General features: G+C 42.3%; 1 protein-coding gene across 2 annotated transcripts in view; it reads right to left on the bottom strand.

Annotated features, from left to right (window-relative positions):
* Window positions 1-15,252, bottom strand: part of LOC116966099 (dynein heavy chain 5, axonemal-like) — a 350,576-nt gene that overhangs the window by 150,719 nt on the left and 184,605 nt on the right. For both annotated transcript variants that reach the window (XM_033012270.1, XM_033012280.1), the window contains 6 exons: window positions 13,521-13,832; window positions 13,055-13,144; window positions 12,729-12,965; window positions 10,121-10,288; window positions 7,166-7,372; window positions 6,739-7,068 (listed from right to left, as the gene is read on the bottom strand). In XM_033012270.1, the coding sequence (XP_032868161.1) occupies window positions 6,739-7,068; window positions 7,166-7,372; window positions 10,121-10,288; window positions 12,729-12,965; window positions 13,055-13,144; window positions 13,521-13,832 (1,344 nt within the window). The remainder of the gene's footprint in view (window positions 1-6,738; window positions 7,069-7,165; window positions 7,373-10,120; window positions 10,289-12,728; window positions 12,966-13,054; window positions 13,145-13,520; window positions 13,833-15,252) is intronic.

The following is a 15,252-nucleotide window of genomic DNA, read 5'->3' as shown; positions in this document are numbered from 1 at the left end:
GCTGAGCCACCGGGAGGTCAGGTAGGTTCTTGCGGACCAAGCGGAGGTGTTCGGCGAAACGATCGCCCAGCCTCCGCTTTAGTCTCACCGATGTAGATCAGCTGACATCTAGAGCAGCGGATGCAATAGATGAGGTTGGAGGAGATGCAGGTGAACCTCTGTCGCACCTGGAACGACTGCTTGGGTCCTTGAATGGAGTCGAGGGGGGAGGTAAAGGGATAGGTGTTGCATCTCTTGCGGTTGCAACGGAAAGTGCCTGGGGAGGGAGTGGTACGGGAGGGAAGGGAAGAATTGACAAGGGAGTTACGGAGGGAGCGGTCTTTGCGGAAGACAGACATGGGGGGAGATGGGAACATGTGGCGAGTGGTGGGGTCACGTTGCAGGTGGCGAAACTGACGGAGGATTACTTGTTGTATGTGACGGCTGGTGGGATGAAAGGTGAGGACTAGGGGGACTCTGCCCTTGTTGCGAGTGCGGGGATGGGCAGAGAGAGCAGTGTTGCGGGGTATGGAAGAGACCCTGGTGCGAGCCTCATCTATGATGGATGAGGGGAACCCCCGTTCCCTGAAGAATGAGGACATTTCAGATGCCCTAGTGTGGAACGCATCATCCTGGGAGCAGATGCGGCGTAGATGAAGGAATTGGGAATAGGGGATGGGGTCCTTACAGGAAGCAGGGTGGGAAGAAGTGTGGTCCAGATAGCCATGGGAGTCAGTAGGTTTATAGTGGATGTCGGTCAGAAGTCTATCACCTGCGATGGAGATAGTGAGGTCAAGGAATGGTAGGGAAGTGTCGGAAATAGTCCAGGTGTATTTGAGTGCCGGATGGAAGTTGGTGGTGAAGTGGATGAAGTCAGTCAGTTGTGTGTGGGTGCAGGAGGTGGCGCCAAAGCAGTCGTCGATGTAACGGTAGAGGTCGGGGATGGGGCCCTGGTACGTATTGAACAAGGATTGTTCGACGTACCCGACAAAGAGGCAGGCGTAGCTGGGGCCCATGCGTGTGCCCATAGCTACGCCTTGTGTTTGGAGGAAATGGGAGGAGTCAAATGTAAAGTTGTTGAGGGTGAGGACCAGCTCCGCAAGGCGGAGGAGAGTGTCAGTAGCCGGGTATAGGTTGCTTCTCTGGTCGAGGAAGAACCGGAGGGCTTTGAGACCATCCTGGTGGGGGATGGAGGTGTAGAGTGACTGGATGTCCATGGTGAAGATGAGGGGATGGGGCCCTAGAGAATGGAATGCGCGGAGACGGCGGAGAATGTCAGAGGTGTCTTAAACATAGGTAGGGAGGGATTTAACCAAGGGGGATAGGATGAAGTCATGGTATGTGGAAATGAGTTCGGTGGGGCACGAACAGGCAGAGACAATGGGTCTACCGGGACAGTCAGGTTTGTGGATTTTGGGTAGAAGGTAAAATTGGGCCGTGCGGGGCTGGGGAACGATGAGGTTGGAGGCTCGGTTGGGCAGGGCGTGGGAGTTGATGAAGTCGGTGATGGTGCTAGAGATGGTGGCCTGGTGCTCGTCAGTGGGGTCATGGTCCAGGGGTAAGTAGGAGGAGGTGTCTGAGAGTTGGCTCGTGGCCTCAGCTTTGTAGAGATCGACATGCCAGACTACCACGGCACCTCCCTTGTCGGCTGGTTTGATAACCCAATCTGGGTTGTTGCAGAGTGAGTCGATGGCAGTGCGTTCAGGGGGGAGAGATTGGAGTGAGACAGGGGAGTGGAGAGGTTGAGGCGGTTGATGTCGCGACGGCAGTTTTGGATAAAGAGTTCCAAAGCCGGAGGGCCATGAGGGGGGTTAGACCTCTGGTCTGAAGAAGAATCCCGACCCAAAAGTCACCTATCAATGTTCTCCAGAGATGCTGCCTGGCCCGTTGAGTTACTCCAGCACTTTGTCTTGCAGCAGGATCTTGACCTGATATGATGGCCATTACTTTGCCTCCACCAATGCTGCTTGACCTGCTGAGTACTTCCAGCAGTTTATGTTTTGCTCCAGATTCCTGTATCTGCAGTCACTTATGTCTCCATTCTCCTCCTTTTTCCACCTTTTCCATTAACCCCATTACCGGCCCTGGTACCATCTTCCCATCGTAACCCTGCTCAACTGATTCCACCCATTACCTACCATAGAAACATAGAAACATAGAAATTAGGTGCAGGAGTAGGCCATTCGGCCCTTCGAGCCTGCACCGCCATTCAATATGATCATGGCTGATCATCCAACTCAGTATCCCGTACCTGCCTTCTCTCCATACCCTCTTACCAGTTCCTTATCCATCTCTCCTCCATACTTTATACTCCATACAGGCCACCCACCTCCCTCCCCAATCCCATAGCTAGGTCTCAACCCAAAATGTCCTATTTCCCTCCACATATGCTGCTTGTCTTATTGAGTTTTTTATTATCCCTTTTCATTTCTAATCTACATTACTCAGTTATATACTAAAAAGTAAATTGAAGACCAATTTGGAAGAACAATACACAAGTCTGAGAGGAGTCTGAGTTGCTGCTGCTTCAGGATATTTTTCTGTCATCCCTGGTGATCACCTAAAATATACATTCGGACACTAAAATATGTAAATAAGGACAGAACATTAGTTTCATCAGCTAGCTTCTTGCATTTTTCTCATTGAATAGGTTTTCATAACAACTCAATGCCCATTCGTCCAATACCCATCCGTAGCCAACACAAACCATTCACATCTTACTTCTTCCCAACTGACAGCTCTAAAACAACTGTAGCCAAACTACATATTTGGTGATTGTTGCTATAGTTCATCTTTATTTCTTACATATTCAACCTTCCCAATCTCCAATATTTCACAATATTGTCCTCCTCCAATACCCTCCTCTTTTACCCTTCTCTCTAATGACTACATTTTGATTATTTCTTTTCAATCTAAAATCAGCTAGAGTGTCTTAAAAATTAAGAGACTGCAGATGCTTGAATCTAGTGCAAAAACAACCTGTTGGAGAACTCAGCATGACAGGCAGCTTCTGTGGACGGAAATTGACAGTCTATGTTCTGAAGGACTGGTGCAGAGGGCAGGGATTCAAATTTCTGGATCATTGGGACCTCTTTTGTGGAAGGTGCGACCTGTACAAAAAGGATGGGTTACACTTGAACCTGAGGGGGACCGATATCCTGGCGGGGAGATCTGCAAAGGCTACTGGGGAGACTTTAAACTAGAATGGTTGGGGGGAGGGACTCAAATAGAGAAAGCTATTAGACAGTGTGTGAGGCAGGAGGCAGAGAAGGAAAGCATTCAGACCCAACATGTAGGGGGGAAAGAAGAAAACAATAATAAACAGAGAATAAGAGGTGGTGGAGTTCTTAAATGGGTGAGCAGAGAAGCAGAGGGGTGTAAAATGCGGGCGGAAGCAATAGGTAGCAAGGTGAAAAGTAAAAGTGGCAGGCAGACAAATCCAGGGCAAAAATCAAAAAGGGCCACTTTTCAACATAATTGTATAAGGGGTAAGAGCGTTGTAAAAACAAGCCTGAAGGCTTTGTGTCTCAATGCAAGGAGCATTCGTAATAAGGTGGATGAGTTGAACGTGCAGATAGCTATTAATGATTATGATATAGTCGGGATCACGGAGACATGGCTCCAGGGTGACCAAGGCTGGGAGCTGAACATCCAGGGATATTCAATATTCAGGAGGGATAGAGAGAAAGGAAAAGGTGGTGGAGTAGCATTGCTGGTTAGAGAGGAGATTAACGCAGTGGAAAGGAAGGACATTAGCTTGGAGGATGTGGAATCGGTATGGGTAGAACTGCGAAACACTAAGGGGCAGAAAACGCTGGTGGGTGTTGTGTACAGGTCACCTAGCAGTAGTAGTGAAGTTGGGGATGGCATCAAACAGGAAATTAGAAATGCGTGCAACAAAGGCAAAACAGTTATAATGGGTGACTTCAATCTACATATAGATTGGGTAAATCAAATTGGCAGGGGTGCTGAGGAAGAGGATTTCTTGGAATGTATGCGGGATAGTTATCTAAACCAACATGTAGAGGAACCAACGAGAGAACAGACTATTCTAGACTGGGTCTTGAATAATGAGGAAGGGTTAGTTAGCAGTCTTCTTGTGCGTGCCCCCTTGGGCAAGAGTGACCATAATATGGTTGAGTTCTTCATTAGGATGGAGAGTGACATTGTTAATTCAGAAACAACGGTTCTGAACTTAAAGAAAGGTAACTTTGAGGGTATGAGACGTGAATTGGCCAAGATTGACTGGCAATTAGTTCTAAAAGGGTTGACGGTGGATATGCAATGGAAGGTATTTAAAGACTGCATGGATGAACTACAAAAATTGTTCATCCCAGTTTGGCAAAAGAATAAATCAGGGAAGGTAGTGCATCCGTGGATAACGAGGGAAATCAGGGATGGTATCAAAGCAAAAGATGATGCGTACAAATTAGCCAGAAAAAGCAGCATACCAGAGGACTGGGAGAAATTCAGAGACCAGCAGAGGAGGACAAAGGGCTTAAATAGGAAAGGGAAAATAGATTATGAAAGAAAACTGGCAGGGAACATAAAAACTGACTGCAAAAGTTTTTATAGATATGTGAAGAGAAAGAGATTAGTTAAAACAAATGTAGGTCCCTTGCAGTCAGAAACAGGTGAGTTGATCATGGGGAACAAGGATATGGCGGACCAATTGAATAACTACTTTGGTTCCGTCTTCACTAAGGAAGACATAAATAATCTGCCGGAAATAGCAGGGGACCGCGGGTCAAAGGAGATAGAGGAACTGAGTGAAATCCGGGTTAGTCGGGAAGTGGTGTTGGGTAAATTGAATGGATTAAAGGCCGATAAATCACCAGGGCCAGATAGGCTGCATCCCAGAGTACTTAAGGAAGTAGCTCCAGAAATAGTGGATGCATTAGTGATAATCTTTCAAAACTCTTTAGATTCTGGAGTAGTTCCTGAGGATTGGAGGGTAGCAAACGTAACCCCACTTTTTAAGAAGGGAGGGAGAGAGAAAACGGGGAATTACAGACCAGGTAGTCTAACATCGGTAGTGGGGAAACTGCTAGAGTCAGTTATTAAAGATGGGATAGCAGCACATTTGGAAAGTGGTGAAATCATTGGACAAAGTCAGCATGGATTTACGAAAGGTAAATCATGTCTGACGAATCTTATAGAATTTTTCGAGGATGTAACTAGTAGAGTGGATAGGGGAGAACCAGTGGATGTGTTGTATCTGGACTTTCAGAAGGCTTTCGACAAGGTCCCACATAAGAGATTAGTATACAAACTTAAAGCACACGGTATTGGGGGTTCAGTATTGATGTGGATAGAGAACTGGCTGGCAAACAGGAAGCAAAGAGTAGGAGTAAACGGGACCTTTTCACAATGGCAGGCAGTGACTAGTGGGGTACCGCAAGGCTCATGGCTGGGACCCCAGCTATTTACAATTTATATTAATGATCTGGATGAGGGAATTGAAGGCAACATCTCCAAGTTTGCGGATGACACTAAGCTGGGGGGCAGTGTTAGCTGTGAGGAGGATGCTAGGAGACTGCAAGGTGACTTGGATAGGCTGGGTGAGTGGGCAAATGTTTGGCAGATGCAGTATAATGTGGATAAATGTGAGGTTATCCACTTTGGTGGCAAAAACAGGAAAGCAGACTATTATCTAAATGGTGGCCGATTAGGAAAAGGGGAGATGCAGCGAGACCTGGGTGTCATGGTACACCAGTCATTGAAAGTAGGCATGCAGGTGCAGCAGGCAGTGAAGAAAGCGAATGGTATGTTAGCTTTCATAGCAAAAGGATTTGAGTATAGGAGCAGGGAGGTTCTACTGCAGTTGTACAGGGTCTTGGTGAGACCACACCTGGAGTATTGCGTACAGTTTTGGTCTCCAAATCTGAGGAAGGACATTATAGCCATAGAGGGAGTGCAGAGAAGGTTCACCAGACTGATTCCTGGGATGTCAGGGCTTTCATATGAAGAAAGACTGGATAGACTTGGCTTATACTCGCTAGAATTTAGGAGATTGAGAGGGGATCTTATAGAAACGTACAAAATTCTTATGGGGTTGGACAGGCTAGATGCAGGAAGATTGTTCCCGATGTTGGAGAAGTCCAGGACAAGGGGTCACAGCTTAAGGGTAAGGGGGAAATCCTTTAGGACCGAGATGAGAAGAAACTTTTTCACACAGAGAGTGGTGAATCTCTGGAACTCTCTGCCACAGAGGGTAGTTGAGGCCAGTTCATTGGCTATATTTAAGAGGGAGTTAGATGTGGCCCTTGTGGCTAAAGGGATCAGGGGGTATGGAGAGAAGGCAGGTACGGGATACGGAGTTGGATGATCAGCCATGATCATATTGAATGGCGGTGCAGGCTCGAAGGGCCGAATGGCCTACTCCTGCACCTATTTTCTATGTATCTATGTATCTATGAGTTGAGACTCTTCCTCTGGATTGCAGGATTAGAGGACAGCTATCCAATATAAAGAGGTGATGATGAGAGGTGGGGCGAGAGTAGAAAGGGTGGAGATAGGTACAGAGAGGGAGAGGATGTGTAGACAATAAATGGTTGCAGATACTCAAATCTGATTTTTTTTAAAAGGAAGAACTGAATAAGGGATGGATGTTGGGCAGTTAGGAACAATAGGGAGAGGGGATAGAGAATCATGTGGAAAGAGTATGTGCCCTTTTTTAACTTTGTTCCTAATTCTAATTAAAGTCGTCAATCCATACTTAATAGCCACCATTCTGCAAGATGTTGGCATATACCATACCTTGACCTTGGTAGCCTGCCACAGTTTGCGAGTAGTTGGTACTAAAGCTGATGCTAGTTTGCAAACCACTTCAGGAAATCCACGCTGCTCACAGAAATAGCCACTTGCAATAGTTCTGAAGACCTTGTCAATGGATGCATTTGAAGGTAGGGTACAATTATAAATGGTGAATTGTCTTTTGAGACGTTGAGGGATGTCATTTCTGCCACCACCAGGATGAATCATAGCAGCAACAAACTGTACATCAACAATGCTGGTGAACTCTCCAGGCTTTTCTAGGTTGTAGAAACCCTTCTGTTCCATTAACTGTCGGACAATCTCGTTGGTTATCTGTTTAATTAAGCAAATTAAAGCACAAATTATATCTCAAAGTGAATAAAAGCAGTTATAATGAAAAATGCTTCAGCAACTGAGCTAAAGAACATACCTGATCACCCCATTCATTAATCACGGGCATGTTAATGTCATCAATAAACACAGTCATTTTTTTGCCACTGGGTGGACCATAGGTACTGCCCATGCGTTTATCGACATAACTTTCAACAGTTCTTTGGAACATATTGGGCATAGTGGCAGAGGAGAAGTTCAGACTTTTGGTTGCATGGAATTCAGGATTATACTTGCTCATGTAGCCCTGAAAAATTAATATCCAATATGCAAATTAATATCTCAGGCACAATCTGTAAAAATAACAATTATCAAAACATGTGCCAGGAAACCTTAGAATGATGCAGCAGCTGGGCCTCAAGGCTTTGAGAGCAGTGATCAGGCATTGCACAGATTGGAGGTTGGAATCGGAAGGTCGACAGCTAGAAAGTCAACAGCCTGACTGCACTACTGCTGTGGCCAGAATTGGATGGCCATCAATGTGCAGAATGTTAGAATTTAAGGCAGAGGGGGATATATGATGGCTCGCAGTTGAGCAGGGAGGGGGAGGGGATATTAAGGACTATCGATTGTGCATCCAAGGAAGAGGATATTACTGAAACAGGACTTGGGACAGGTAAATGGCACAGTCAGGGCAGCAGATTGTGGTGTGGCTAGGGATTGGGGCACGATAAATAATTACTGTGATAGAGGCCGGGATGTAGGACTAAGCACAAAGGTAAGACATGCTCAGCAAGTAAAACAATGCTGGACTTCGAGTGGCCAACAAGTGTCTCCAGGAAAATGCCATCCAGGTGTCCCCATGATGTTCAGAAGGAGATATATTCAGGGAATGGCATCACCGTGACGTGAAAATTGCATCAGGGTTACAAGGGTGACTAACACCAGGAAATTGAATTTCCAGAGTGACACTCAACAACAATGAAATGGCTACTTCAGAACAAATGGGGCTCAACTGCTCACAAAATCTCATACATGAATAGGATGTGTCTAATTTTTAAGATTATGCCTCCTACTACTATACTATTTTAACAATAGTATACTAGTACAACTGTGAAACCTTTGATCAAATCATTCTCAGAGAAGAAAGGAAAAAGGAGGAGGAGGAGCCCGAAGGCTGAGGGATGGGAGGAGACAGCCCAAGGTCTGAGGAAGGGGAGGAGACAGCAAGGGCTAACAAAATTGGGAGAATTCAATGTTCATGCCCCCAGGATGCAGATTCCCCAAGCGGAATATGAGGTGCTGTTCCTCCAATTTCCGGTGTTGCTCACTCTGGCCATGGAGGAGACCTAGGACAGAGAGGTCGGATACGGAATGGGAGGGGGAGTTGAAGTGCTGAGCCACCGGGAGGTCAGGTTGGTTATTGCGGACCGTGCGGAGGTGTTCGGCGAAACGATCGCCAAAAATGTCTTTAATTATTTTGATATTGTCGTTGGTATTGGTTTATTATTGTCACATGCACTGAGATACAGTGGAAAACATTGTTTTGGGTGCTAGCCAGGTAAATCACATTATATATGAAACATCAGTTAGTGCAAAGAAAAACTAAACAAGTGTAGTGTTACAGTTACAAAGAAATATTGATTAAAAAAACATCGAGATAGATTGGAATATCGGGAACTCATTATTTTCCGTAGGAGAGCTCCGTTCATTTTCACTATGTGCATGGATCCTAAACTCACTTTGAAGCTGAGCTGCTTTATAGTTATCGCCATTTTGTAACTGATTAGTTTTATCTTGTTTATGTACAAAATTATCGCCACTTGGCCAGGAATGATAGTCTTAAATCAAAATATGTTAATGTCTTACAATCCTGTAATTAATGTATTTTTTAAAGTTTTGTAAATGAGAAAGTTAAGGAGTAATTTGACTGTTTCCAAAATATTATTCCCTCAAGCTCACATGGACTACAAACAAAAAGCAATTAAACTGTTGTGGTGTCACTGATTAAGGAATAGTATAATGGATGGTCAGGTCACCAGGTGAATGCTCTTGCTTTTACATTCACCGAAGATCATACGAAGCCTCTCTAATTTATCATGTGAAGGATCACAGATCCAACAGTGTTTTACCAAGGAGGTACAATGTTCATTACTCAACTACCCCCTAGTTATTGCAGCCTGGATAATATATTCAAGTCACAGAGTACAACCTGAACTCATCAGCTTCAGAGATTAGTGTGCTAACACTACTTCAGGTTGACACCTAATTAACAACAAACCAGAATAACTAAACTTACCAGTAGATAAATGGAAAAGTGGTGTGTTCAATTTTTTTTCCCGAACCCCTCACTTCCTGGGATAAGCAAGGCAGAGTGCAGAGCACACTAAAGTGCAATCTATGTGATCTGAATTTAGTATTTAGCATTGATCAATTTTACCTGGATGTTCCTCAGCTATAGATTCACAAGTACATTGGGAAGGTCAGAAACAAAGGTCAACTGCAATTGCTACACAGAACTTATATTGTGGAACAGTCTACAGAACATACACAGAGAGTGATATATGGAATGCCCTGCTACTAGTGATGGAATCAGATCCAATTACCATGTATGAGAAGCATTTAGACAATCCTTGAATAAGCAAAGCATAGAAAGGTTGGACCAAATGCAGGCAAATAGGATGTGTCGATGGCCAAAAAAGTCCACATGGATGTGATGGGCTGAATGAAGATTTCCTGTGCTGTATGACACTATGCTTCTATGATTCCATAACATAGTCCAGTGGTATAAACTGTATCCCTGCTATGACAGATTTTAACCATTTCAACATTCAACCCAAAGGTAGTGAAGGCAACCTACCAAGATATTATTTAAAAACTAGAATCTCGTAAGCTTAAAATATCTTTCCTATTAATTATACTAGATATATTAATTCTGTACACATTAGGTTAAAAAAAATCTATTCCGTTGTAGGACACTAACTTCTTTTTGTAGCATTCAAGTAATGTTTCATTATTCTCATTTATATTAAAATGTTAAGATTCAATATCATACCTTTATCATAACAGTCTTGGCTGTTCCCTGTTCACCGGTGAGCATTACAGCTTTTTCCTGTTTCATTACTGTGTGCATGAGAAAGTCTGTGCAGACATTGTCCACATTTGGTACAAGGATTGACAAATAGTCTGGAACTGAGTCAGAAGGATAAATATACTCAGGCACCTGAAATTGGGAATTGAAGGAGTTTGTTCATCATTAGTCCCATTTATAAATAATTTGTGGTGTATAAATATATTACAGGACAAAATTATGAAAATAATTCTGAATTAAAGTTCTACACTGAATTTTGCCTTGTAAATATAAAATGGTAAGCTTTAAGGAGACAAGAAATACATCTCTGTCTCTGCTTTGGATTAACTTTAGGACCCAAATAAGGTCAGATTTTCATCGCTCAGATACTAATGGGCCTGTCCCACTTTGATGATTTTGTTAAGTGACTGCCGGCGACTGTCTTAGTCGTAGCAGGTCGCCGGAAAACCGGTGACTGGACCCCCCTACGATAATGTCTACAACAACCTACCACCTAGTCGACGTCAAGCTATGGCAAGCTACCGACAACCGGCGACACATTAGGACGTCCACCTACGACGACACCTACATCAACCTACATCCACCCACGACAAGGTACGACCCTATCTGGAACAACTGAAGACAACTTAAGACAATTCAGTCACCAGTACCTGTCGTAGGTTGACGTAGGTAGTCGTCAATGGAATTCACCGAAGTCAGCACCGACGACAACCTATGAAACCTGCCGACAACCTACGCCACCCTGGCGACAGCACCTACGTCAGGCTATGATCGTTGGCGTCAAGCCCATGTGCACCGACTGTCGCCGAAAAGTTTTGAACATTTCAAAATCCAGCGGCGACCAGAAAAAAAGATACAACTCTTTGGGCGACTTAGGAGATCATACAGGCGACGCCCCGGCGACCATGTGGCGACAGCCTAGTCGCCTGTAGTCGCATGAAAAATCGCCTAAGTGGGCAGGGGCATAAGGCAATCAAAAAATACCTGTGCACATCAAACTTCACAACCTGTAGTATTTATTTATATTAACTAACATTCTTCACAATTATATTCAGCAAAATATTTAGTAAAGGCAAACTATATGGAGCAGTTTAACATAAAGGACACTGTACTTCTGAAACAGTATGAACATGTAAAAGTGCAGTAGGTTCAAAAGGGAAGGTTTTGGGCATTACTGTCCCACTTTTCAACAACTTTTTTATGACAGGATTAATGACATAACTCTTTAACACAATATACAAAAACAGTATAATTCATTTATTCATCCGATCAAAAATCTTCAAAACCTTGTTGGATTAAATACGGTATATGACAATCTTACCATATTTCCATGTTGTTATATTGCCATGCATTGTTTGTATGTAGTTGTATGAAAGTAATATTATCTTTGTTTAGTTTGCAAATTAGAAATTCTTGAAAAGTTACTGTTTTTTAATCCAGTTGATAAAGCAGTGGTATCACAAATTAAATCATGCAAATGTGTGTCTCCGCCTGATCCATATCAATGTAATGCAACTAAATAGCATTTTTCTCCACAAGAATCCAGACTACGAATTTGACACCAACATCTCAAAAGATTCATCTTGTGGCAGGTAAATATACAGTTTTGTTGAAAAGAGAGAATAAGTAACTTCTGGAGATTAAGTAAAATTGGAAAACAAGCCAAAGTGCAAACAGTATCTCTGGGTAGGTGACATTTCCATGTTCTCCCGAGATGCTGCCTGACCCACTGAGTTACTCCAGCACTTTGAGTCTTTTTTGTAAACAAATATCTTCAGTTCCTTGTGTCTACATACAATATCTGTTGAAATGGACTCAGATTCTAATAGAAATGGTTACACAGAAGAGAACAAGTACATTTTTATATATAATATAAACACTGGGGTGAGGCGGGAAAGATTTAATAGGAACTGAGGGATAACACAAAGGTTGGTGGGTGTAGGGAATGAGCTGCCAGAGGAGGTAGTTGAGGCAGGTAATTTTGCAATATTTAAGAAACTCTAAGACAGGTACATGGATAGAATAGGTTTAGAGGGATATAGGCCAAATGCAGGCAGATGAGACTAGTGTAGATGGGACATGTGTTCAGTGTGGGCAAGTTGGACTGAAGGGCCTGTTTCCATGATGTATGACTATGTCTGCAGATGCTGGAATTTCTTGAGCAAAAAACAAAGGCAGCATCTGGGGAGGGAATGGACAGATGTTGTTTCGGGTCCATATTTATGTTTATGTATGATTTTTTTTTCATTCTAGAAAGCTACACTTCACAAAGTCCTTCACAAACCAATTGATGCTCAGATGGCTACACACCAGTTGAAGTAAGATATGTAACAGAACACAAGGATATATAACTTTTTGTGTTGACAATTTCAAGACACTGTAGCTTGTTAATTGATTCTGCTTCCTCCGAAGATGCACTTTCTGCAAAGTTCATAAAAACATAATATGTATCTTGAGCACAAATATTCTTCTCCCATATATCATAGAAAGGAAATTAGCTTCTATTGATGCGTATTGATCAATAACACTAGCAAACGATGCCTGAATTGTTTTTTTATGACAGAATACTAACCCTCTTTGACCAGTGTTCCCAGTGACCATCAATACTAACAACAAATTCAAAGATTGTTTCTTCTCCTTGGGTTGCTGGGAGCTGTAGTGTTGTAGAGTGGTTCCGCAGAAAGCTTTCCATTTTAGCTCTGTCATCTAATTCCAGAAGTGCTCCAATTGACCACATGACAGCAAAAATGAATAATCTAGCTACTTGCTCCGGGCTAGGCTGCTTTTCTTCAACTCCTGGCAAGAGGCCCTAAAAGAAGTTGATTTGTATGATTTACTTGGCTTGAAATATTTAATGTGACAAAGAAATATTCTTACTTGACTTCTCTATCCCATTACCTGCAGAAGGTCAATCGCTTGTTTAATGTACATGCATTCCAGAATTTGTATTTTTGGAAATACAGCAGTGAAGACAAAACTGATTAAATCCTTGAAAAGACCAAAATGAACATTATGGATGATATTTAAAAATATACTTTATTGTGAGAAAAACAAACAATTAACTCAAATTCGCATTATTGATCATTTGAAGCAAAAACTATTTAATATGTTGTAATTAAATTAAAATTAGGTGACAAATAGCAAAATCTCTAGATTACAAAGACTGGAGAATTCTGTCACATCTATCTATATAAAGTACACCAATATGCAGCAGTCCAATCTTTCACAGAAATAAATAATGAAACAAATTGCTGAAAATTCATTATGAAAAGAGGCAATCACATCAATAATTAAATTTGGCTCATTTTTAAAATGTGGTGTATTATCAATAAGGCTAAACATAATTAAAAATAAAATGGAATACCTGGAAAATATTGTCAAAACACGTCCAAAGTTGGCCAGACAATGTTGTAGGCAATTTCTGAAGCCATGCTTTGAGTACAGGTCTCCAGTCTAGAACTGAAGAGCTCATAAACACCATGCCATTTCTGGATACAGTTGCTGGGGAGGCATTGTCAATGTTATGAGGCTCAAAAATAATTTTACAGTTTGGTGCCATTGGGATGCGATCGCCATTCGCGAGTGTAAGAGTTTTGTTATCATCTAAAACAGAGTTAAGATTCTCAATCCAAATGGCATCTACAGGTCCATCCAGTACTATCCAAATGTGTTCGCCCTACAAGACAAATATGCAATTTAATTTTACTACTGACATTTTATCTGTACTTAAAAAATTGTTTGCTAATGTATGTGCATCATATATGCACCAAATAAAATCTTGACACTATTAATGGGTGGCATGGTTGCGCAGTAGTAGTTGCTGCTTAAGTGCCTGAGACCCGGGTTCAATCCTGAGTATAGGTGCTGTCTCTATGGAGTTTGTATGTTCTCCCCATGACTGCATGGGTTTTCTCCGGGTGCTCCAGTTTCCTCCCACATTCCAAAGATGGGAGGGTTAATTGGTTTCAGTAAAATTATAAAAATTGTCCCTCTGTGTAGGATAGTGCTAGAGTATAGGCAATGCTGGTTGGTGCGGACACGGTGGGCCAAAGGGCCTGTTTCCATGCTGTATCTCCAAACTAAACTAAACTAATGATATATTTCCAAAATCCACATGATTTTTTTTGGTTTCATGATTTTGCTTATACTCTTCTATTTAGTTAGAAATGGAGTTGACTTTGCCTAACCTGATATAAAACTTGAAGTTTGGTGTCTTTTAAAAATATGTAAAACAATCTCAGTTGCCTTGAAAAGAACCAGATAGAGATGACCTGTTCTTTTCTGTTCCCCCTCGCATCCTTTCAGACAATAGGGCTACCAGATCCCAAAGCACAAAGCAGATACGAAATCTGTAAACATGGGAAATTTTGTTCCATGACACAAGCCCAGATTTTGTTGAATGGATTCAACGCTCACACTGACTGCTCTCATTTCACACTCCTCTGAACATGCCAGGTTTGCATCAATATAGTCAATGTAACTGGCCAATATAACTGCCACAGGTACTTTAGATCCATCTATCATGCACAGCTATTGAGATTTGTGAGATCTTAATTGCATTTTACTTCATCCTAAAGCCAAATATGAATGCTATTTCTAAACTAATCAAATTGTATTTATATTCAGTGTTTGTAATAAAGTCACAAAACATTTTAATAATATATTTTTAATTATATTTGTGGTTTACAGTCATTGATTTAAGTCTCTCTGAGTTAGCCTGCAATGTTTCTGCAATGGGACAAGGAAGTTAATTATAGAAACTATTCTGTGAGTGTTCATTCTAATTAGTTTCAGTATGACATTAATTTTCCTTCTAGGGAGTTTAAAGACCACCACGGGGGTGCCGCACGATGGCAGTTTCGCCATCAGTCTATTTTCCTTTTTGTCTCTTTTTCTGTTATTTTTAGTGTATTTTAAAAGTTTGTGTTAATGTTCTCTGGTTTGTTTTATGTGGAGGGTGCGGTAGGGGGTCAGGGGAAACTTTTTTTTTTTCAATCTCTTACCTTGCCGGAGATGCGTTATCTCCGGTCACTCTGCGGCCTAACATCATGGAACTAGAGGCCTTGTTCGGGACTGACTTTGAACCCCACCGCAGC

This window comes from Amblyraja radiata, chromosome 2 (genome assembly GCF_010909765.2).
Source record: "Amblyraja radiata isolate CabotCenter1 chromosome 2, sAmbRad1.1.pri, whole genome shotgun sequence".
NCBI lineage: Eukaryota > Metazoa > Chordata > Chondrichthyes > Rajiformes > Rajidae > Amblyraja > Amblyraja radiata.
The sequence above is the reverse complement of the archived record's forward strand: the minus strand, read 5'-3'. Positions and strand labels throughout refer to the sequence as shown.